At 36.7% G+C, this 25,584-nt stretch overlaps 2 protein-coding genes across 3 annotated transcripts in view; both read left to right on the forward strand.

Annotated features, from left to right (window-relative positions):
* The window catches only part of EFL1 (elongation factor like GTPase 1), a 58,457-nt gene extending 37,374 nt beyond the window's left edge, over positions 1-21,083 (forward strand). For both annotated transcript variants that reach the window (XM_031587696.2, XM_090148964.1), the window contains exons 16-20: positions 561-692; positions 2,080-2,227; positions 4,024-5,030; positions 8,622-8,806; positions 18,393-21,083. In XM_031587696.2, the coding sequence (XP_031443556.2) occupies positions 561-692; positions 2,080-2,227; positions 4,024-5,030; positions 8,622-8,806; positions 18,393-18,581 (1,661 nt within the window). In that variant the 3' untranslated portion in view covers positions 18,582-21,083. The remainder of the gene's footprint in view (positions 1-560; positions 693-2,079; positions 2,228-4,023; positions 5,031-8,621; positions 8,807-18,392) is intronic.
* Positions 21,084-21,085: 2 nt separating this feature from the next.
* Positions 21,086-25,584, forward strand: part of LOC149916274 (uncharacterized) — a 37,951-nt gene continuing 33,452 nt past the window's right edge. The window contains exon 1 of the mRNA XM_090148970.1: positions 21,086-21,995. The gene's annotated coding sequence lies outside the window, so the exon portion shown is untranslated. The remainder of the gene's footprint in view (positions 21,996-25,584) is intronic.

Genomic DNA, 25,584 nt, shown 5'->3' on the forward strand with positions numbered 1-25,584 from the left:
GTCCGATTCTGCAGATGATAACTCTGCAGCAGACAGGCTCTTCAGAATTTAAATTCCTTTATGATCTCATAGGGTGGAAGTTGACTTCTTTGTTTCTGTTCTCAAATAAATAAGACCAAGCCAAAAAAGAACCTGGAACAGTATTAGGGTGATAATGGAGGGCTAAGAGCTTCTCTCCTTATCCCTCCTCTGGCATTAGGAGAGAGTGAGAAGGAGAGAGCACAGATCCGTCCCTGCATTTTCCAAATACAAATTTAAGTTTTAATCAGATACAGAATATGAAATAAAGGTTCCATTTTTTCGTATTAAATTACATGTGTATTGAATTTGTACATCATTAGATGTACTGAAATGTTTGTTTCTAATGATAGAATCAGGAAAAATTACTGCACACATTTTAACAAATAGTTTATAAGAACAATGAGGAGTTTTTAATTCTGGTTTTGTGATTGGAATAACTTCAGCTTTTTTTTTTTTTTTAATTTAAGATTGTGTGTTTGGTCTATTTTCATATGACACTTTCTTTTCTGTTATTTTTTTTCCACTCCAATTTCTTTTAGGAATAGGAGGCCTGCAAGATTTTGTGCTGAAGTCTGCAACTTTGTCAACATCACCAGCTTGCCCACCTTTTACACCTCTCAACTTTGAGGCTACACCAATTGTGCGGGTAGCTGTTGAACCAAAACATCCAAGTAAGTTTGAAAGGATTCATTGTGACAGCAGCTCAGCTTCCCACTCTCACTGATTAAGCTAGTTTATGTTCTATCCATTAAATTAAGTGATAGGTCCAATACAAACCAAATAAATCTAGATGGATGTATTTCATTGTCCTAGTGAATTCTTCTAGCTGCTTTGCCCATGTCTCACTAAGGGGTGAGTTACAGAAGATCTTGCTGCACATTTTGTGGTCACCTAGCTATATCACAAGTAGGATACTGAACGATGCTAGCATTTCAGTATTCCTTTACTGTGAAGGTAAGTAAAGTGTATCTTTGTGTTCTTCACTTTTCTTGCCATTCTTCTGTGCTATATCATTAAGCCTTTGACACAGGTTTACAGTATTTCTACTACTTTGGGTTTCTAATTGATTCCTACCCTCTACCCAAACCAGAGTAGCATATCTCTGCCTATGTTTCAGTCCAATTTCCATTTCTTGTTGTGATGTTAGTAGAAACAAAATAACTAGCTTCCAATTCAGGTCCAAAATTTTCTGACATTGAAGTTACATAGGTTTTTTGTTGTTCAGTTTTTAGTTTTTTTCTAAAGTAGTAGGAGAGTCTAGCAGATGTTTGTCTCATGTTTGATTAATAGGTATATTATCTATTATATATATTATTATATAATTGTAAATATTGTAAATATATCATATTATTATATATGTGTATATTATATATATGTATAAATTTATATATATATAAATGAGGATATTGTATATCCTCATTTAGTAAAGCAGTTTAGAAAATATTTAAAGTTTTTAGCTCTAGTAAGTGTGATGTTAAGTTGAAAATTGTTAAGGAGTATAATTCTAGAATTACTGTGTAATTCTAGAGAGGTTTTTTTTTTTCTCATTGAAGAGATGAAGCTGTATCATTCTTTAATCACCAGTTTCTTCCTTCAGTAACTCCTGAATGTATTTGAGCCAAATTTGTTAGATACAGAAGTCTCATAGATAACTACACCTGTGAAAGTTTCCTAAAAATCAGCTGCTGCTTGCAGTATCAGAAGGCAAGCAAGATTAGGCCATTGTAGGCTCAGCTTGAAAGTGATCAATTTCCTGTTGAATAGTCTTGAGGTGACCCTTGCATGTTGTCTCATGGGTGCCTGTATAGTTACAGTAAACTCCTAAAGAAAAGCCATTTCTCCTTTTCAGAATGCTTAAATGCAGAATAGAAAGAAAAAAAAAAATTGCTATAGAAGCACTTTAGAACTTAAAAATTATTCGCGAACTTTTAGATAAACTATGCATTTGTGTTTAGACTCCCAACAAAATGAATATTACTGTTTCCTCAACTTAAATATGTTTGTCTTCAAGTATTCGTTCCTTGGTATTTCTTTGTTGATAATACCTTCTTTTGCCAGGTGACATGCCTCAGCTGGTGAGAGGAATGAAGCTTTTAAACCAAGCTGATCCATGCGTCCAAGTTTTGATCCAGGAGACAGGAGAGCATGTGCTAGTGACAGCAGGAGAAGTTCATCTGCAGCGTTGCTTGGATGACCTGAAGGAAAGGTTAGAAGGGTCAGGGAGATGGAATATTTTTGTTCAGTAACTGTTTCCTATTTCTTTGTCAGTTAGATACATCTATCTTTGATTTATGTTATGGTAAAACAGCTTTTACCGTTGGATCGTAACTGTACCTTTTTGTAGTGTGTGCAGATGTGCAGAAGTGACTAGTTCACTGCTTTGATAAAGCCCACATTCAAGGAAATTATAAATGGCAGTAGCTTCAGGATTTCAGTGAAGAGTGTAATGATATAAGTCGCACAAAATAGAAACTGTGAGAGGAACCAGGTCTGGCAACTGAACTCCCCAAAATTAGGAAGCAACGTGATAGAAGGTTTAAAGACCAAAGTCCTGTTCCTTTGCTCTTGATCATACCACTTCCAGTTAATATCAGACAATGCACAATGCTTACTTCTTCTGGAAATTAGAATGAATCACTTCCAAATCACTTAGAATATGTTTTTGACGTTATCTTTATTGTGACTTAGTGCAATATATTTGTATTTTTTCTGAAAACAGATGTACTGCTGCAATTTACACAGCATTTTTCCTCAGGGTGTGTAAAATCCTTATTTTTGGCATTATTCCAACTTTTGGAAAAAAAAATACTGGAATAATTAAATGATGATGAGATAGGATGTTCTGAGCAGCTAGCAGCAGTCTATGTATTTACTTGTCTAATGTTTTCTTTTGTAAGCATGATTCTGAATTTTTTTTTCTGAGTTGACATTTCAGTTGATTTTTTAAAGAATTATAAAGTATCAAGAGTCATCATTTTGTGATGTCCCAAACAAACAAAGCACATGAACACTGTGCTTGTAGTGTCATAAGCAGAAACAAGAAACACCTGAAGGCATAGAGTGGCAGGACTCCCACTGCTGATTCACTTGACATATGGTTTGTGATGCCTTTTCTCACTTTACTACCACCTCCCAAAAGGAAAAGTGGCAAGGTGTATTTACTAGCTTTTTGAAGGAGGGGCTTGCTATCTTGCACCATTTCTTGTGTGTTACATTTGAGTTCTGATAGTGATATACTTTAGTAAACTGCTAAACTGTGAAGAGGAAGGGTTGTGGTTTGAAATGCTATTTAGATTAGCTCTAGTATAACCCAAAAGGTTCTAGAACCATGGTTCCATACTTCTTTACAAAAAACTCTTCAGTTTACCCAGGGCTGCATTTTTTCAGAACATCTCACTGTAGTAACAGCTGTTCTAGTTCAAACCAAATGTCTGTCTAACTCCATGTGTCTAACAGAGTGGCTTAAATTGGATGTTTAGGAAAGAGTAAAAACAGAGCAGCCAGATGCAAAAACTCCTACTGATACTCTGTTGGGCCTTCATTGTCTTCAGTTCATGGACAGTTCAGGGCCTGCTGCGGTTTGGTTATCAGCTAATCCCTCTTAGCCTTCCTTATGCCCCTCATGGTTTTGTAGGCTTCTATCATATCCTTGAAACATCTGAAGACTACTTGTATTTTCATACCATTGGTAATCCTTATTTTTTCTAGTTCTATTCTGGCTCTTTTGAGGAAGGAGAACAGCACATAGTTTTCAGGATCTGAGTGAACCAGTGATTTATACAGTGACATAACGATACTTTCTTTTGTTTTGTATTGCTACTTCCCTTTTTGAAGTACGTGGTATTTTGAATAGTTTGAAGTGCATTATCTCGTAATCCGTGTTGCAGTTCAGTCTTTTCATGAACATCTGTTCTGTGTTAAGGGAACTGCCCTATCTTCCCCAACCCCTTGTTTTAAAAGTAATTTTAAAATTTAAGCTAATTAAAAATTTTTATTTTACAGGTTTGCAAAGATAGAGATTAGTGTGTCAGCACCTATTATTCCATTTCGAGAAACGATAACAAGACCTCCAAAAGTTGACATGGTAAATGAAGAAATAGGAAAGCAGCAGAAAGTTGCTGTCATACACCAAACAAAAGAGGACCAGAATAAAATTCCTGAAGGAATTCAGGTCGATTCAGAGGGGCTTGTTACAATATCTACTCCAAATAAACAAGCTACTCTCAGTGTAAGAGCACTGCCACTTCCTGAGGAGGTAACTCGACTTCTTGAAGAAAACAGTGACTTGATTCGAACTATGGAACAACTCAGTACGTCTCTGAATGAAGATAAAAAAGCTCATGAAATAAATCAGAAGACTATGGACAAGATAAAGGAATTCAAACAAAAATTAGAGCAAAATCTGCAGGGAAGGAAGTGGAGAAATGCGGTTGATCATATCTGGTCATTTGGACCACGGAAATGTGGGCCTAATATATTGTTACATAAATTTGAGGGTTATAAAAATTCTGTGTGGCAGTGCCTTGAAAATGCTGAGAAAGAAGTAAGTAAGTATGGAGATTTCGACAACAGCATAGTAAGTGGATTTCAGCTGGCTACGCTTTCGGGTCCCATGTGTGAAGAACCCCTCATGGGTGTGTGTTTTACAGTGGAAAAATGGGAAATGAATAAGGTTGGAGAGACACTTCCAACTAAAAGTCAGGATTCAGGGGAATGTGTTGCTGTAGAACATAAAGAAAGTGAAGATAATGCTTCTCCAACAAGCAATTGCACTGTTAACATTTGCGGTGAGAATGAACACGAACAGAGCAGTCAAAGTGTTCCAAAGTCACTTGAAAAAAATAGTAAAAACAAGGGAGAAGTTTTACTTACGGATTGTTATGGTCCCTTCTCTGGACAGCTGATTGCCACCATGAAGGAAGCTTGTCGTTATGCTTTGCAAGCAAAACCACAGAGGCTTATGGCGGCAATGTACACCTGTGAAATTATGGCTACTGCAGAGGTTCTAGGTAAGACAACACAACCCTTTGTCAAGAATTTGCTTTCCGAGTTGATGCATGAATTTTTAGATACGTAAAAGTTGACTGAATCAGAAGGTAGAAAAAGGTGAGGAAAAATGTCAGAGGTTTTTCATTGTTCTCTGGTAGATTTTTGCAGTGATTCTCTAATGCCTCCTTGCAATACCACTAAGCTTATCCTAACATTTGTTCTTGGAGCTCTCCATAGAAGTTGATATAATGAAAGATGTAGTTATTTGTTGTAAAACTCCGCTGTCATGCATACGAGTGTGATACTTGACACTGTAAGCAACTATATCAATTTTAAATGAGAAAAACAGAATCTAAATTGCTGTTTACAAAAAATGCCCACTACTGCATGATTGTTTATAGTGATGTGATTAACATGCATCATCTCATCAGTTGTGCCATAAAATGAAATGGAAACATGGCATTCTAATACGTGGATATGTTTTTAACGAGTGTGTTTTAGGACTCAGATGTACAAGCAGATTAGTCCAGTTAAATGAATGTTTGTTAGATGGTGATAGCCATGGACATGCACTGGTTCATTACAAATCCATTATTATGGATAAGCTTAAGCCAATAAACGGTGTCCTTGAGGGTGAGTGAAGAGCATGCTTGCTCTGCAGGAAGGATTGACAGTTGATTTGTGATAAAGCGTTGGCTTTTATAACTTAATTTTTTTCTGTTGGTGTTCCATGCATTGATATCCAGTTGAGCTTAATGCATCTTTGTATTACCTGCTTGTTTCTAAGATTTTATAGCAAACTCTTTTGTGTTCAGAATACTTAATGCTAGACTGTCTTTTCATTTTGCTTATGCAAATGAAAATTAATTGAGAAATGATTTTATCAGACACTGTTGTGGCTTTGTTTCTGGATTTGATAGCAATGCTCATGTTATTTTTTTTTAAAAAAAAAAAAGAAAGCAAGCCCTAGATCAGAGCACTTAAGGGAACAATTCACACAGCTTCATAGTATTATCTCTGGCTTCGTTCTGTAAGTGAAAACACGCCAACTCCAAAACAGAAGAGCAGCTCCTTTCACTGCTTGCTAAGCTTATGGTCACCCATAGACCTGAAAATGTTGATCTTGTTCTACCTGCACACTATTTCTATCCCGTGTGAAACTTGTTTGTTTTTTTAAAAGAAGTTATTTTAGCATCCAGGGTAAACAGAAATTGTTTGGCATTTTCCTTTGACCTCCTGAAGAGTGCTGCAGTATAGCGAAGTGGTGAACAAGACTTAAATATTTTAAGGAGCTGAACATAGACATCGTTAAAGTGAATCTGTTATGCACATATTTATTCTGTATATTGCAGCATCTTGAAGGTTTTTTTTTTGAGTAACATTATTGTTTCAAAGTAATTGCTTCAACAATTTTTGAACAGCAAGTCATGGCATTTTTTAGGGATTGATGCTGCTGCAGCCATTCTTTCTTTCAGCTTCTTAGTGCAGAATTAGGACCTGTTTCTCTCCAGTATACTGACACCTGCCCATAGTGGTAAAACTGAAGGCCTCACTTAGCTTCTTTGTGATAGCCTAAACTGAGACAGTACTGCAGGCTGCATGAATGAAATGCATGTTGCTGGAAACCCGAAGTAAGCTAAATAAATTGTCTTCTGGTTTCTGTGTTTTGGAAGACTGGTCTTCAATGAACTGTCTAGGAAATATGTTCATCTAAAGTGCTTTGTGATAATTGTTCTCTTATTAATATGCATGCAAATTTTTCTAGGTCCTACTTATTACAATTAGAAAAATAAATATTTTGACTTTTAACATTAGTAACCTATAAAGTGGTTTTGGACTGACTTGCTTGAACAGATGGCTTTAATGTACGTTGTGTGGTTCATCCACAACATATAAAAGTGACCTCAATGTGATGCTTTTTTGCAATGTATGCGTTTAACCTGAATCTTAAAGCAGTATGTGCTTAACCAGAGTCACTTACTGATCTGTGAGCTGTGCTGATGTGTGACCCTTTCATAGCTCCGAATTTTCTGTAGTCACTGGAATTTTCTTAGACTTGAAGTCATTTAGTTATGCAAACAAAGGCTCTCCTTGCATGGCAGACTCCAGTGACTTCTCTGCAACATGCTTTAATCTTCCTGTCATTTAAAATATAGAATCTTAAGTATTTCCTCAATTTCCTCTGAAGCAATAAGAAGACTATTGTGTGTAGTAAAGGTGACGTTCAGCCAGAGGAGCAGTGAGGAGGTCCTGGTAAGGGCACGAGCAGATAAAATCATCAGTGATGATAGGAAGAACACTTCAGCCCACGTTTTATTAGAGAACTAGAAACTCTGCAGCAGTTGGTATTGAACTGATGCTTCATCATCCACACCTGACAGGAAGATTTAACTGCACTGCCTGTGTGCTTGTGCTAAATTTCCTTACCAAGGACCAGATTCTATAATTAAAAAAATAAAAGCAAATAAACCTATGCCAACATTTCCTCTGATATCCTGTAAAAGTCTTAAAATAGATCTGCAAATCAATGCATGTGACTATAATATTTAACGGTATCTTTCCACCAAGTCAGAATAGGTGGGAATAATTAGGAAGTAATGGATATTCCTAATTATTTCCAGGCAGGATCACTGTTTAAAAGCTGCCTGTACATGTCCATGGTTTTGGGATTTTTTTTTCAGTTAAATATAAAATATTTGAACATCTTAGAAATTGATATGAATTTGTTCTTTGCTGTAAGGTATTTCTAAAGTTAATTTGTACATCTAATAGTAATTATTCATACTTGTAAATTAAGGCATTTCTAAAACATTTTTTTCAGTGTATATATTTTTCTGTGCTCTTCATTTTCATCAGTAGAAATGTAGTTGTGAGTTTTTGTCTGTAGAAAACCTGCAAAAACATTTTAACTGCAGATTAATGTGATGCCTTCTGTTAAGTCGAATGTTTTTCAGAAGTGCTTTCTTCATATCTTCATATCATGCAGTGCATTTCAAAGGACTTGATATTTGGGAAAGGAAAGTAAAAATTGCTGCTGACAAACCTAAGGATTTGTTAATTAAAAGCTAGTTGGGACACATTAAATGTACTAAATACCTAATAAACAAGTTTTCTGTGCCTTAGAGTAGCATTGCAGCACTTGGGACACAGGTAGCTTATAGGGAAACATTGAACCAAATAAATTTTTGAAGGTAGCTGGGATGTGATTTCTGAGTAGTGTTATCACTTAGTAGCATCTCTTAGCTTGCAATGTTTCTCTAATATTTGATTAGCTGAAATAAAGCAAGTTTGGCACATAATCTGGCAGAGTGCCTTTGATGCTATCACATGCCTATGTTTTAAAATATACAAAGTATGTGTGTTATCTAGATTTATACAGTAGGCATCATTTATTAACTGTTATTTGTATGATTTTGCACATGGTATTGGCACAGTATGTTGTTTGTCTGAATTTAATGGATTCGTTTAAAATTTTACGAGGAAGAATGAGAGCCAGTGAAATGATGTACTTTATATAACGCTCAAGTTTCCTGAGTAAATATTTATGTATTTCTCTTAACGGATCAGAATATAAATGTATTGGTAAGCTCATCAAAGTAATGTCTTTGCAGGTCGTGTGTATGCCGTCTTGTCCAAAAGAGAAGGCAGAGTGTTACAAGAGGAGATGAAAGAGGGAACGGATGTGTTTATTATTAAGGCAGTACTGCCAGTAGCAGAAAGCTTTGGTTTTGCTGATGAAATCAGGAAGAGAACTAGTGGCCTGGCCAGTCCGCAGCTGGTGTTCAGCCACTGGGAGGTAAAAATATCTATTCACTCCATCTGGTTTGGTGATCTATTTCCTGTAGATGTGGCAAACTGGAATAATAAGTGGAAAAGGTTAAGTTTTGGTCAAGATGTTTGATTAATTCATTTTTGAGACGAAGAGGAAAAAATGTAGCTTTACATTGGTCTTACTTAATTTAACGATGATGCTGTTCAGAAATGGAGTTATACTTCCTTGAGATGGGATGCTTTTTATTTCAATATCAACTAAGTGCTTCAGAAATGAAACTCATTATTCATAAATTGGTTTCTGTAAATTTTACATCCCTTTTAAAATAAGTTATCTGATAAACTTATTTGGGTGGGGGTTATACTACTGCTAATAAGAAATCTGATTTAGCTCATGGTTATCCTCTTAGTGACTGACAGATACTTCAGGGTTTTTTTTTTTCCTCATGTATTCCAACTCAACATATGTTTCCATGTTAAAAGGTAAAGGGAATTGATTGAATTCTTTCAAAATCAGGTCTGGTCACAGTAAATGGAAGTGTCCTCAACATCATTTCCTTTGTTCATCTTTATCACTTAAGGAAACGAACAGGTTTAAGTAGAGGTGTAAAGGAAATACTGAGATTGGAAAGCTAATAAGAACTGGTATCAATTGAGAGTGCACTTCATTTTGTTCCTACAGTGCGGATCTTCAAGGAGTAAAATGGAAAGCTTTAAATTAGAGTTCCTTGTTAAAGAAAAACAAAGCTGCATTGTAGGAGGCCTTGGAAGACTTAATTGAAGGAACTAAAAATAGGTTCAGGGGAAAGAGTCTAAACCAATAACATGAACTTTTTAAAATAATTGAAGTCTAGATTTTTAATTCTTTCAGTGTTGTTGTTCCTTTATTTGATGTTAGGACTGTAGAAGCTTTTGATAAATGGATTAGAAAGTCTTATTGTTTTATCTTCAATTTTGTGACAAATGTCAAATCTGTGAGTGCAAACAACTACAGATTTTTGAGGCCAGGAGTGCTCCATGCAGTTGCCAGGTATGGTCCATTCACCTCTGTTTCTCTGCAAAATGTGTGCTGGTTTTTTCACACTGCATATATTCTTCCTCATTTTCTTGTAGCTAAATTGTCATAATAGGAGTATTTGTTAAATTCTTCAGTAGCAGTATTTCTTTGCAATTCCTGCAACTGCCTCAGGAATTTTGTGTGAGTCCTAATTGGAAAAAGAGCATCTCCGAAAACCCATCACGTGCTATCAAAAGAGTTGTGAATCCTTGAAGCAGTACTTGTCATCTCCTTTGACAGCACCACCTTAATGGTGCTACAAGTGCAATGGATAAATTGCAACCCATAGAAATAGTGTGTGTTCAAAAAAAAAGATAACAACAACTTGGAGTATATAGGGATGTGAGCCAGTACAGATTAGATACTTCAAACCCATAACTATTGGCAGAATTGTGTACAGTAGATTTTTTTTCAGTTTTGGATGTCCTCATCTGAAGTGCAGCTGGTGAGGTTTTGTGGCTTAACTGGTCTTTTGTCTGAAGTGTCTCTTGTATCAATGCCCCAGAGGGATATCAGTCAGAAGGACGATAGTTCCAGCTAACCATTGGTCTGTGCCAGTTTCCTTAGGATTTGTGGCTACTGTTCTGCAATGCTAAGCAAAAAACGAAATCCCTTGCCTCTATGACCTTCCCTTCTACCCCTAAACTGTACCGTATATTTTCACACTCTCAGATGTTAGGGATTTCACATAAAAGAAAGTGTCCACGCAGTTACAGGCATGAATAGGAGAGTTCAGCATCTGGTGACATTTTCTTAAATTGATCCTCAAGAGAGGCTGTAATTACAGCTGGTTTGTTAAAATGTGGTGGTAGTAGAAAAAGTGACTGTGTAAGCCGGTCACTTTTCCACCTGGTGGGGAGGACTGTATTTTGTTGCTGCTCTTTTTTTTTTTTTTTTCCTGACAAAATGAACCCTTTACTAAACAACAAGCAATGTTGGCTCTGTGCAGCCATGGCAGAGGGAACACATTCTATTCTCACTTCATCAGCAAAATTGCTAAATAAATATCATTTTCAGAATCTCTAGTGGTGGTATGACAGGGAAGCCAGAAGAAATAGTTTGTGTCTCAGATCACATGAGAAATTTGTGAAGCTTTTCTCTGGTTCTTCTGCTAAAAACAAAACAAGAGAACAGTTTTCATCAAGTATTAGGTGTGACTTTGATGGTCTAAAGTTACTGGTGAGTTGTCACGGTATATTCATGGTATCCATGGTGAATGCTTAATAAATACCATTCATTTTTTTTGCATGCCAATTATTTCATGTATCATACTGTAAGATACAGCGAGAATTCTGTGAGATCTCATGCTGTGTTTTCCTTTGTGTTAAAGGTGGATAGCAGTGTGGTAGCTACTGGGTTTTCTTTCACATTTGCTTTGTTACTGAGTGTGTGTCTGTTGCTTTAACTGCATTCTGTGTGACCCCTTCTGTGCCACTCTGCATTGATTCCAAGTGGTGTTTCCTCAGTCTGCTTTGCTCATTACCTGGATGCCCACGAGGTGGGTTTTTCTGCACAGATTGCTTCTAATACCTTGTTTTCCCCATTTTACATTTGAAGTACTTTTTGGTATTTTTAAATTTCAAAGACTTAATCTCATAGGAATTATATGTATGAAGTATATTTAAAGAAATCAGGATTGATTTTTTTTTTTTTTTAATATTATTTCATTAATATGACTTGTAGACTATAAAATAAGGGAGATCAGTGATGGCACAGATGTTTAAGTGCGTCTCTGGAAATGAGATTTCCAGTTAATTTGTCTTGTGTAGTTCCTATTGCTCCAGCCCCAGGGAATGGAGCAGTACGTGTTTCAAGGTCTGTCTTGTCAGATGCACCTTTGTTTTATTCACTTCTTCTATCATACTTAAATTTATTTCTGCCTATAAAAAATGGAACCAGCAGTGGGAGCTTTCAGTTTGGTCCCAGATTAAATAAATACATGTTAAAAGATAGTCAAGTATGATTTTCCTTATGCTACCCCTGTGTTAAGTGGATTGGGTTGACTTGGCTGTATTTTCTTTGCTTGTGATTTAAACTTTCTTTTGAATTCCTAGTTAAAAGTATATAGCTTTGAAGTAATTAATGCCCTCTATTTTTTAATCCTTGAATTAATAATATACATTCAGTTAGACTGTAACTCCAGTAGAGCAGTAACTTGTTGCACTGAGTCATGCCATTTTGTCTTTTCATGAAGTTCTGTGAGCAAGAAGATATTTATGATGGAGCAGCACTTAGAATAATGGAGCTCTAATCCCATTTGGGAAATGTATTATAGTGAAAATAATGCATGCTCAATTCAAATGACAATTGTCTGCAAATGCAGAAATATTCAAAGAACTGCTTCTTGCAAAGCTGTGAATTGTATGGTTTTCCTGTTAATGCACATCTTTCAGATTGCATTGATTGTCTTATTCTTGGGGGAGGAGGAGGATCTGTAAATACATTTGATCTGAATTCTGTTTGACTATTCCTTCTGAGCAGAATAGTGCCTAGGCTGTGCTGTAAGACTGCAGAGAGGTAAAAGAAGAAGGGCTGCATGTTATATATGATAAGAATCTGGTGTGTCCTGAATCACTGGAAGTTTTATATTCTGATTTTTTTATTCATTCCTAACTGTCATTTTACAACTCAAATAGAAGATGATGGTTTAATGTGAAAGTGCTGGATGGGGCTGTTTGGCCAGCATTAAACAGGACACAGAGTAACGTAATGAGAGACTCATAAGAGTCCATGAACCTTTATTAGGTATAAATTGTGACTTTACATCATTGTTTAAGTGTCAGCTTAGGCTTGCTAAGAAATTCTAGGAGTAACCTGGAACCTTTCAAATATGAAAAGGTCTTTATATTAACCAGAACATCTGAAGCTAATTAAGGTAGTAAGTAAAAGCTGTGTGGCTTTGATTTTCCTATGTGTTACTTAAGTAACAGGAAAAAATGCAATAGTAAAGCCAGAGATTTTCTTATTTTCTTTCCAATTCCCTAATCCTTGTTTGTAGCTACCGGCTGAAGTCACAGCTAAAGCTCGGCTGTCACTGGTTGGAGCACAAACAAGGATGAAGTTCTTGAGCCAAAGTAAACTTATATGAGTATATTTTCTAACTAAATGTGCAAATGTCCATTATTACAGTGTTTATTGAAAGAAGCAATGTCATATCTGACTTCATGTGTTTTAATGCCTGGGCCATCCCTTTTAAATATTGTAATTGGAATCTCTGGATCCTTCTGAACAGCTTTGGGTACGGGGGTTACTTTGTAGGGATTCTTCACTCTTGTCATTAACCTACAGGTTAAATGTTTCAAGCTTGAATGCAAGAAGTTATTCCATATTCTCTAAAATCCTCTCTGAAACAAAACTCTTCTGATTGTTTTCTCATTTTTTCAGGTTTTTGTCAGGTGGATATAGAAATGAAATACATGAACTTGTGAATTGGATTTATGCTTGTATGCTCTTGGTCCTTCTCATTGTATTTTCTCAAAACCACGTAATTTACAATCGTGAGCTTTTGCAAGAAAATACAAGGATAGAGAGAGAAATAAAACAGTGCAATTTTTGTCAAGTTATGAAGTTAGCTATCAATATTATAGAAATATATGTAATCATCTTAAGATGTATTTATTTGTTTGCTACAAATTGATGTATAGTGATGCAAAGTGGCCACATCCTTCTGAGAACCCCAGGTTTGACTACAGAGTTGTCAAAGAACTGGCAAAAAGGGAGGCTGAATATGAGTTGGATTCTTTTTTTTTGTTTGTTGTTGTTTCAGGATATGGTACAGAGATTAGCTATTTATAAAATGGACAAGCTGGTACACAAAGTATTCGGTACAGTGTGAAAATTTGTGTTTTGTAACTGTGACTACTTTTTCTTTTCTAAGAACATTTATGTGTAGGTACTTCTGTAAAATTCTTAAGTATATTGTATGTAGTTTTCCTCCCACCCTTTACCGTCTCATCCTCATCCCCAGCATAATGTTTTATGAGTGTTTCAGGTGCTCAGCACTTTGCACAGTTGCTCAGTACTCTTAAGTGGGAACAGCAATGACACCTCCTTCCCACTGGAATTAAATGGGTGCAGCTCAATCTACCTAATCTTACTGTGTATGCTTCCTGGTGCTCTCTGTGCTGGAAACACTGCCAGCATCCAAGCTTCTCTCTCACCATTTTGTTATGCTCAAAGCAGAAGCATTTTTACAGCATGACTCAGCTTATTATTAAAAACTTAGTTTGGAGATGACAGCTTTTCAAAGTCACTTTGCACATAAACCTCAGCAAACTTCTGCCATTTTACCTGAAAAGTTGGGGTAATCTCTAATTGACAGGGCTGCTTCAGGTATCTAAAAGGCATGTCAGCAATATGCATATTAGTTACGTAGTCTTTGCCATTACTGAGTGCTGGCCACCATTTGGACTGTCATTGTTCTTGTAGTGTCTTTCTAGATTGATTTTTCAAAGGTAGAAAAGATTCTGATGCCCTGAGGTGTGAATGCCCTTTGACATGGTGTGTAATAGTTCTTCTGAAGTTGTTTTTGAGAAACCACTTCTAGCATAATGTTGTTCCTGGCATGCAAAAGCTATCCTTGGTAGTGCTTGAGCACACTGGATTTTGTTGCTCTTGAGCCTTCTGAAATGGTTCACATTGGTTCACATATTACTAGTCTTGTAGTCTTCACTGGACAGAGTAAGGTTGCTCTTTATATTTGTGGTCCAACTAAAGCATTTTCCACATTGTTACTTGGCTCAAAAGAAAGTTTTTGTCTCCATCAGACAGTAAGGACCAGGAGGGGAAATGCTACCAGCAACATGGCTGCATTCCCAGATCTGCCTGACCTTTTGGATGAACTAGGCAGATCCAGTCTGTTTGCTTTTGATGCATCCCTCAACCTTGTTTTGCATAATTAGACTGCCTGAGGCAGAGGCTGTTTCATGCCATCGTTTTGTGAAATACACCAGACAATGGGACCCAGACCACTATTGGAGCCATCTGGGTGCCAATGAAATGCAAATAATAAATCATCCTCGTATTAAGGCTTAAAATTCCAAGTTCTCTGGAATTGAAAGTAATTTGTTCTAACTCAAGTCTTGAAAAGTTTGATGAACTTACATAATCATTTGCAGAATTTAGTACATACTGTATTGTCTTTCAATATTGAAATAGTACTCATATTATTTGCATTTTTATTGGTTAATTATTACAGGCATTCAGATTATGTCTGAAAAAGATAGGAGCATGCATTGCTTGAATATTTAGTGTGTAAGTTGTTAGGCTAAAAGAAAATGACAGCTGTTTTGCCCATGTTACTCTGCATGCTGTTACTAAACAAGTCTTGGGAGACATCACTGTTTGGGTGTGTTAGTTTGAATAGTTGTGATGTTTAATGAAACATCTTGCTTTGGAGTTACTTATTTTTTTCTCAGGAATACCTCTACACTTAAAGTATTTGAAGGAATCTAATCTTCTTTTGAAGTATCTAATCCTTACTGATTTCATTTTAAACACATTTCATTTTAAACACTGCTTCTTTTATACCTAGAATTGGTTTGTAGTTCTGCAGTGAGCTATGGAACATATTCATCAGCCTGTATTTAACAATTCTGTTGTTTCATTATTTTTATTCTTTATTTTCTGTTTTGATCCCGTGGAGCTTCCAGAGCTTCCAGCACACAGTAAATGCTCTCTGTTAAAGGCTGCATCTTATTCCAGAAGAACATTTAGAATCTTATTAATTATTTAGGACTCTACCCAGACAGAACCATGATTTCTGTCATAGATTCCAGAGTCTTCCCTATGTGGTTCCCATGAACACAAACAATAGTTCAGGGGTTAAAAAACTTCTCAGTTCTGATTCCAGGAAGCCCAGACCCACGGTTCTGCCAGCTGCCGTTGTAAGCAAATTGAATTCAACAATCACGGAGCATCAGAGGGAAACATATTTATTGTTGGGGTTTTTGTTTGTTTGTTTGTTTTTTGCCTTCTTGCAGCATATGTATAGAATGTGGGGAATGGTGGATACCAACTGCTAGGTGCATCTGCTTTGATCCATTAATGTGATGTGAAGAGGAGTAGTCTACTCTTGTCCTCAGCTTTACTTACTGAGTCAGAACTTAAGAATCAGAAAATCTCCTTCTTTTCTTCATTGCTGTGTCAATAACACCTCTGTGTAGTTACACTAGAGTTATATTAACATGGCTATTTGCTGAATTCTTAAAGGAAGAGCACAACTGATGCCTCCATTTCCAGCTGACTCAGTAGGTCTGGCTTCCTCTTTCTCTTTATTTGTCCCGCTGTTTACTACAAACACTGTGTCGAATTACCCACATCTTCTGCCGTATGTCCACACCATTCGCTTGGGTATGATCCTCAGAAAGAGGAATTCTCAAGTGCCTCCATAACTTGCTCCAGAAGCAGAATGTAATACCAGAGCTGTTTAAACGTGATGAGATGCAAAGCCAGTTCCTGCAAGTACTGATGTGGCTTTCAAAACCTAATTTTAGTCTTTCCAGTTTTGCTCTGCACAGTGCAGTGGTACGTCAGACCTGTAAGTTCAGTCTTGAGTATATTTTCACTTTTCGTCAGGAACCACTGTTCACTGTTTCTCTCAGAATGTAATTTGGGAGTTAGATAACTTGCTGATATGAAAGAACTTAATCAAAGGGAATAGTAACAGCCTTTTAAGTTGGTATGGTTTGTAGCTGCGTGCTCTCCCTTGGCAGTAGTTCTGGAGCATGTCTGTTGAGTATGAGTCACTTCTCATTCCTGTGTTTCTTCTTGAACTTGGACATTTTCATTTGTTCGGCTCTTTAGATAGGTCCTGACTAGGGGAAGTCTCTGGTGTTTTTCCAGCATGATGATGATTAGTATGAACATCACAACAACCTGATCCAGTCAGTATGCGTGTTTGCCCAGAAGCTGGGAGGAAAACCAACCAAACAAAAAAACCCAGCAATTTTCACTGTCCTTTTCTTTATTTCAAGTGCATAATGGTGCCCCCTTACTTTCTGTTTACTGGCATATGCTGTCAAGGAACTGCCTTAAAGTTTCAAGGCGCTGGTAGAAAGTCCCTGTATAAGACATCAGAATGGGTATAGCTCATGTGGATTCTTCTGTGCTTAGACAACCCTTGTTTGTATGTTAAAAATAAATGCAGAATCATTTGGAAACCAAAATTTTGTACCATTTATTTATGAGTTCTGTTTGCCTTCGTTTTCAGCCAGACAACTTTATGTATGTATCCCACCTAAATAAGTAAGGCTGCAGATCTAACATATGAATGATATCCCATTTAATTTACGAGGACTATGTATGTACTCAACTGTAGCAAATTAATATGTATTTATTTATTTTTTAACTTAGAGGCTTAACATTCTGTTTTGCAGGTTTTAACCTGCAATGTTTCCTAATAAAAAGTAGGCGTCTTCTATGAGGACTGCTCCAAAAGTAATGCTTCCTATTTTATGATACTGGCTCATGAGGTCAGTGTTGGATGTTGGTGGTATGGCAGCAGAGATTGAGCCCTCCCACCAATATTCCATTACACGTTGCCATGTAACTGATGGCAGCAGAGACTGCATTGAGGACTGCTGTTCTGTAGCTGAGAATGTGCTCTGTTTAACAACACAATATGTTACTGTGTTCTTTGCATCTGATGAGGTCTCTGTGGAAATAAATAGGAGGCATTACTTTTGGGGCAGTCTATGTACCGCAGTTATTGTCCTAACTTTCTATATAGTGCTAAGAGTTGTGTAGCATCTGAGGTATTAAATTTGGAATTTGTTATTTCTAGGAAAAATCTTTGCCCTAACCCTTTTTTTTTTTTTTTTTTTTTTTTTTTTTTATTCTTTCTGGTTTATGTCACTTATATGAGCATTAAGTAATTTTGTTTGGCTTGAAATAGCATATGGCAGTTAAAAGTATTTGTCAGAATAAATAGTTTGTTACACTAAGTCAGAATTTAGGTAAGTTTATTCTGTCCTTGTCAGTGCTAACATTAGACTTCAGAAGTGATCATGGAGTGATGTTCTCAATTACTGCCATAACTATCACTGTTCTCACAGTAACTAACATGTACTGCATCCCTTCTCCCATGAGGATTTTGGTAAAGAAATGGATGCAGCATTTCTATTCTTCTTTTGGTAAAATATTACCTGTAGCTGCATCTAGGGAGGAAATCTACAGTCAGAAACGTTCAGTTCTTATAAATTCTGATAAGATCGTGGTGACATAATATTCTAAAGAAGGAATTCCTCCTTCAAAACTAAGAATCTTATAAATGCTATTTGTTGTTGTTACCGACTGGCCATTAAATTTGTTTTAAAATAAATTTGTACATAGCTAAATACAATTGAATTTCAAAATCTATCCCACGCTTCCTGTGATGAATGCTACATGGCGTTTCTAGTTCATGTATTCTGCTTAAGTAGCTAATAAACTGTCCAGAAAACTATCTGCTCTTATCTTCATGCTGTATACTTTAGAGATGAAAATTACCTGAAATGTACTAATACTAGGAAACCTTTATGCCTCTTTATTATTTTTTTCCCCTCTCTTTTTATAGATCATTTCAAGTGATCCATTCTGGGTACCAACCACTGAAGAAGAATATTTGCACTTTGGGGAAAAGGCAGATTCTGAGAACCAGGCCCGCAAGTACATGAATGCAGTGAGAAAGCGAAAGGGACTTTATGTAGAAGAAAAAATTGTGGAGCATGCTGAAAAGCAAAGAACCCTCAGTAGGAATAAGTAGCTGCATCTGCTTCCTTTCTCTCCTGGTTCAGCTAAGTTTTCTATGCAGCAGATCAAAAATATCTTCTGGACTTGTTCTTTTACACCATATTTCTTACACTTTCTAATGTTTATGGCTTATGTTTTGAAAAACATGAGCCTTTCCAACTTTTATATTGAGAAAATAGTTTATTTACTTAAATCATAGGCATATTTCTTGGAACTGATCTCAGATTTTAAAGCTTTCTGCACTATTGCTGTCACAGGATTGGGAACTCCTAATTTAATTGGTTTCTTTCTGATTTTTCAGATGTAATTGCAGTTAGAGCTGGTTACCTAGTCTGTTGCAAATAAACTATGCAATGAATTTAGCTCCTCAATGTTTTTGTCTCTATTTTTAAAATTAATTTTCATTTATGTAATGTATTTGTTGCCCGCAAGCACTTTCCATAGTTACCTGTATGAAAACATGTAATCCTTCTTGGAGTTTCTGAACTATTTGTTTTACTCTTTTCCTAGTGTAAGCAGTGATCTAAATGTGGTGGTACAGTCTCTACTCCCAGGTTGTAGCAATGCATTGTCCTTAAACCAGAGGGCAAAAATAGCACACGTGGAAGACTGAGGACTGCAAACCAGACAATGCTTTTCTTTTTTCCTCTCCTTAGAAAGGCATCTTGTTAAAAAAAAAAAAAAAAAGTTTACATAATTGTCCTAAGCTGGGAGCTGCCATCTCTGAACTAGGTACACAGCTATCCCTGCCAATCCTGTTTGAGTATTTACAGACTCTTTGCAGACATTTCTACCTGTTCATCCTGTTGTCTTGAATGTAGTGAGGAGAAAAGCTTGCAGGAATAATACAAAATGTTTTGCTGTTTGCAGGTGACTAAGATGTTGAAGTCCTAGAGTGATTCAGACCAACACTAACAAATTCCCCAAAGGGTGGAAGTTTTAGTTCAGAAAAATGGAAATCTTGCACAAGAGAGATGTGATGTATGACCTCTCATGTCTTTTCATGTGACTGCTTTGAACTGGAAAGGAAAGGACTGAATAGATAGGTGGCCCTGAAGAGTTTCTTATATTTATTTAAATGAATGAGTAATTAAGTCCTTGAATCTTGTGCCAACTGACTTTCTGCTAAATCTTATCGTACTATTGGCAAAGTGTTGCATTTCAGCTAACGATGCAAATGGGTTGTTCTTTTCTTTCCAGAGTACAGCCACTTTAATTTGTGATTGCCTAGCATTTCTTTAGCACCTACTTGGGCCTTCTGAATAAATATTCCCTGTGTCGATTAATGCAGTAGGCAGAAGTTACTCATATCACTTCTGCTCCTCAGGGGAAAGGAAACTGTTACTTGTTTCACAAGTAGAATGTCTCTGACTGCTTAGCTTTTATTTTAAATAGCAGTCTTTTCTTTTCCAGTTTGTTTGCTTTCATTATGGAAATGCTTCCTTTTAAGATTGTGCTTATGAATTATTCAAGCAGATGATATTTACCTTCCTTAGAAGGTTGTTCCATAAATTACTGTTGTTTTGCAAGGGGTATATCTGCACAGCAGCCCTAATAGAGCTTATACAAATATACTGACGTTGTTCGGGCTTTGCCAGCTGTATATCTGTGGAAGGTACTGCAGCCTGCAGAAACTGCTTAAGACATAAATAAATGTTTGTTTAATGACCCCATGCCTACTACGACTACTCTGCTAGCTGAATCCAGGGTGCAATTAAGGATGTCTGGCATGCAGTCATGGAGGTGCTTGCACAGCTGAGATAGTAAGTAGCCCTTCAGAGATGGGTAGGTATTGGTCACTTTTGTGACCACATAATTAACTGTAATCTACTATACTTATGTAAACAGAAAGAGCATTAACATAGGTTTTAAAAGATTTAACAGTGGCTTTCATACTTTATTTTATTTTCAGATTGCATCTCAAACGGCATGAAGGTGAGAATTAATTAAGGATGCTGGAACCCTAATATTTTTAAGGGGCAAAAACTCCACTCATTAATGCTAGAAAATCAAACCATCCTACAAGTGCTAGGTCTTTTGTCTTTAGTAATGGCTTCTAGTGCAAAGAAAATCTAATTGCTTATATACAATGAATATTTTTTTCTCTGGATTATTGGAAACTTAGCTAGCTGTAGCTGGTTTTTGCCTATGTTACATATATATGAGATAATTTTGGAAAATTTCTGCCAAGCAGAATAAGTAATTTGCTGATGGAGCAAGCGATGGAAAGATTGGCTCAAGAGGTAGCCGTTATATTGTCTTCTATCATCAGTTTTATTGCTAGTATAGTGCATATTTAAAATGAGCATACACAACTCTTAAGGTACTTCATTTGGGTAAATGTTCAATTTTTTAACTTTGTAGGAAAAAAAAAATAGGCACTGTATTTGATTTACGAGAATCAAATCTCCTTGCAACTGATAATGTATAAAATCAACATTAAGTTTCTCTTTATGAATGGTAATTATTCACTGGGAGGGTATTCCAAATGATTCCACTTTTTAGAGGGGGGGGGGGGGGGAAAGAAAAAGGAGCTTTATTTCTCCAGTGAAAAACAACGAAGACCAAGCAGAGGCCAGCAAGACCTTCCTGTTGGCTCTGGATGTTGCTTTTATCTTCTAGCTTTAAAAATCTTTCATTTTTCAAGCACTAGTAATTTAGGTGGTTGGCCATCTTTTTCCACAGAATTGTCTTTTTTTTTTCAACGAACTTCATATTCTTAAAGCAGGAGTCTAAAGGAGAAATCAGAGTGTAATTGGAATGCTGTGCTGTATTTTCTTTCCTGTGACTCTGTGTCCATTTAGGACAGCATCAGTATTAATGCTATAAGAGTAGAGACACCAGAGGTGCAAAATATTTTTGTACCAAACAGAATCCCTAAATTAGATGTGAATACTGTCTCAAGTCCCTGGTAATCTTTGGTTCTGTATGGAGCATCTTTAGCTCATCTTGTAGACAGACAGATTGAAAAGGAGCCTTAAACTAAGGAGTACATTATAGCTAGGCCTGAAATATTGCCATGCCTGAGGAACATGTGGTTGTGTATTGGTGCAAGGAGTCGCCTGTTTGTACAGCTACTTGAGGCCCACAAGCCCATAAGGATGAAGGAACTGCAACTGTTGCTGAATTATGCTTGTTTCCACAGAGGAAGTGATAATAAGTAGATGAGAGAATAGATGTTTCTGGTATAATTGAAAATCTGAACATCCATTTCATTCTTGTACTGTGTGCAGGAGGTACAGCAATTAACAATTATGTGAGTAAAACAGCACTGTTGCTTAGAGTTATTTCTCCAATATGCCTGAATTTTTTTTCATTTATAAACCTAGTGCCATTTGTGGAGGAGATGACCTAAGGAACAGAAGCTTGCAGATCTTAAAACCTTCTGCAGTGTGACTTGGAAGCTGGACTGGAACCACAAATTCAGGTGACTTTTCTCTTGACTCTGATCATATCAAACTGAGTTCTGTGAGCAGGGTATCTTGAGGACTTGCTTCTTGAATTACAGTTTCTCTGTTCTACTTCAGTGTGGTTCATAATGCTGTGTAGACTTATTCTGTGCTTCTTGCTGGTTTTCCTTGTAAGCGGAATTAAAGCATGTGGAGAAGAGGATATGAATGCATTCAATTATTTTGTCAGCACTTGTTTTTAATGCATGATTTGAATTCTCACTTAACTTCTGATTCACTTTGGTTCTTGTTCAGACTGCTTATAAAAATGGAAGGGTTGAATTTAGGCAAGGAAGTACAGTTTTCCTCATTGCATTGTGTGATGGAAGGCAGTCAAGAAAGCAGCTAAGGTTTGTTCACTACCTGTAGTAGTGTTGACACAATCCTTTGGTATTTATAACATTTTGAAATTCTTCTTTGAAGTGTGTTAAATGTTATTATTTTTTCTACTGCTTAGTGTTAGATCCAGATGCATATATATGTCTGTGGAGTGACAAAAAGCGTCTACATTTCTGTTTGTGCTATTTTTCACCAGTTTGCAGTCTTATTTCTCAAACTTGTTAGTATCTGTGATTTGCTTCTTGCTTATCCATTGAGATAGTAACTTGAAATGATTGTGTAGGCCTGTATGGACCTGACTGACTCTACTGGGGCTTAAAAAAATAGTTAACATGTAAGATAAAACATTTACATGTAAATACCATTTTGATTTATCGATATTTTTGAATTTTGGTCTCTATTTTATGTGACTCCATCATATTCTTCATTGTGAGTATTGTGCTTTTTGATTCCTTTTGTGCTAAAGGAAATAAGATGAAAATGATTTTTTTTTAAATTATTTTCTATTAATAATCAACTGAACTGAAAAGTTTATATGCATTCATCTTTTACAGCAGTATCATTTCATGATCATAAAACTCTTGCAAAGCATGACTAACAGGAAGGAAAAATAGATACCTTAAAATTGTGTGGTTTGGGCCAAGACTTTTGTTTCAACATATCCTGTTTTCCTACAGATTCATTATATATTTATTTATTTATAATTTCTCTTTCCTCCTCCTTGACTTCCTATTTTCCTGAGGGATCCAGCTCCGTAACCCCTCACTGACATTTAGAGGAATCTTTTTATTATCAATTTATGGAAATATCATTACTGAAGCTGCTCGTTTTTATAAAGATTTGCTGATTCTGGAATTGGAACCAAAAAGAAGAGGAGCAAAGTTTCAGTAGTGTTTCCCTGTTTCACTGTTTGCATTTTTGGTGGCTGCATAGAAGGATTGTCCTTCACCCTTACAAAAGTATCATGTCTCATTGTTCTCCAGTGAGATTTCTAGGTGCTTTTTGTTTTCCCTCAGAAAAGATGCTAGTGTGGAAAGCTAACAATAAATAATAATTTGCAAAGGCAACAAAAGTAGACTTCTGTCAAGAAAAAATCCATAGCCTTTTTTAAACTATGCGTTTCCTGCATGCTCACAAACACGTTTGCTGTCCCGCAAAAGGGAGGGAAATTCTGTAATGTTCTGCTGCTTTTTGTGAAGTGGTCACAAAGCACAGCTGAAGTATGCATCTCCTCAAGAGAAGTTTCAAATGGGAGGTGGAGTGATCATTGTCACCAGTTCAGTGCTGGCCTTTTTCTTATCTGTGGAGAGTTCTTTCCAGAATTTTACTGGTGGCTCTTTTACACTGCAATAAATAAAGTCAGGTAATGAATAAGTCACTCTTGTTTCATTGCTTTCTGAATGATTTACACTGGTGTAAACTGCTACTTTGGAATATTATGACCTTTGTTTTGCTGTAGTACAAGTCTTCAGGCTTAGGAAAGCCTTGAGCTTCAGTGATGACTTACAGCAGTCATGTGCACTATTGTCCCTTCTGCCATATTCTCGTGCAGACAGTAACTTCCTGCCTCCATGCCTTGCAAAAAATGAAACCCACAAACTTCATTTTAAAAGATGGCTTTAGAGGGCCAAAACTAATTTTGGAGTGGGATAGTACCAAATGATCTCTGATCTCTTAACTAGGAGGTCAGAATACAATTTTTTGCTCTCTCGATGACTTCATAGAATTTGAAGTAGGGGAATTCAGCTGTTCTGTAATTGTAGGGTTCAAGAAAATGGTTTGGAATGGTTTGTGGTGCAAGCACAAGTGCTGTCCTTAGAGGAGCTGCACGAAGGCTGATGAAAAGGCAGATTTAGTCATGATTAAAGAGAACTTAAAGTCCATGGCAGCTTCAGGAGGTCTATTCCTTTGCCATGTGTGAAGGCAGTGTAACTTTTGGACTAGGCTTACTGCTTAGTGCTCTGAGATTATAGTCCAACTTGGTATGAAGGGGAGCATTTAAAGTAAAGATCAGTCATGTAGGAATATGGACTGAGATGACAAAAAAAAAAAAAGCAAACTGTATTGTGAATGATATGCTCATTTAGCAATGAATACTTGTTGCCTCTCATACATGTTTGACCAAAAATCCTTATTTTTATTTTTCTAAAACTCTTTTGTATGATGGGTTTGTAATAATTTGTCTAATTCCAGACTGATATATTTGCTCAGTGACACAGATGTGTTCAGAGCCACATGGTGCTGTAATACACTAACAGGTGATGGGGATGCTACGGAGCATACTTGCAGCAAATTGTTTTCCATCTTTCATCTCTTGTCATGATAGCATTTACCTTTAGGAGGTCAAGAAAATGACTTTTTTAGAAGAAGCAGCTGGCATTGCTTCATGGAGTGATTGACAGAAGGAGCTGTGTAAGTGGCAGCTGAAGCTGCACTTCCCCTGGAGACTAGGCGCAGTATCTTCATGACAAGTGCTGTTATCACTGGTCTGGGGATTGAAAGCTGATCCTATTCATGAACCCATGTCTCCTGTAATGTTACTGTCGTGCAGTATGAACAGCTTAGGAAGGTTATTTTAGATTAACCTTCCTGTATTAAAACAATGTTTCGTCTGTTCCTATCACATCCAACACTGTAAGCATCAAGGCCAGGGAGTAAATGAACTGCAGCTGATGTCAAAGAGAAAGGCTAGGGAAGAAATGTAAGAATGTAATGAAAAAAATCACATCACACTTCACTTCTGTGGATGCCTGTATAGCAACTGTAGCAATTGCATAATGGAATTGCAGTGTTTCTCTGAAAGTGCTCAGTAATAGTGTGCAAGTCTGCAGTATGGAAGATGCTGTCTTGACAGGCAGAATGTAACTACCACTCAGATTATCTCTTCTGTATAGTCTTGCCTCTGTGAAGAAAAGCATAAAGAAGGAACTTCTGTCACTTGTTTCTCTGTCTTCCTCACTGTCGTTTAGATTTGACAGAAGCCCCTTGGCTGTGGCAGTCTCATCACCCCAGAAAGCATGATGGGAGCTGTGCATTCCCAGCAGCAGTTCCCTGAATTCTGATTTCCTGGATGCATGGAAAGCAGCTCTGTATAACTTCAAGCCCTTTCTTCTGGGACCCAGCAATGAATCATGGCTTCTATTAAAGTAAAAAATGTCTGCACACAGGGATCTTCAAAGAGGTATTCCGAGATCCACAGCCTATGCAAGAGTGTATAAGAGACTGCTA

Source organism: Phasianus colchicus, chromosome 12 (assembly GCF_987193195.1).
Source record: "Phasianus colchicus chromosome 12, bPhaCol1.hap1.1, whole genome shotgun sequence".
Taxonomy (NCBI): domain Eukaryota; kingdom Metazoa; phylum Chordata; class Aves; order Galliformes; family Phasianidae; genus Phasianus; species Phasianus colchicus.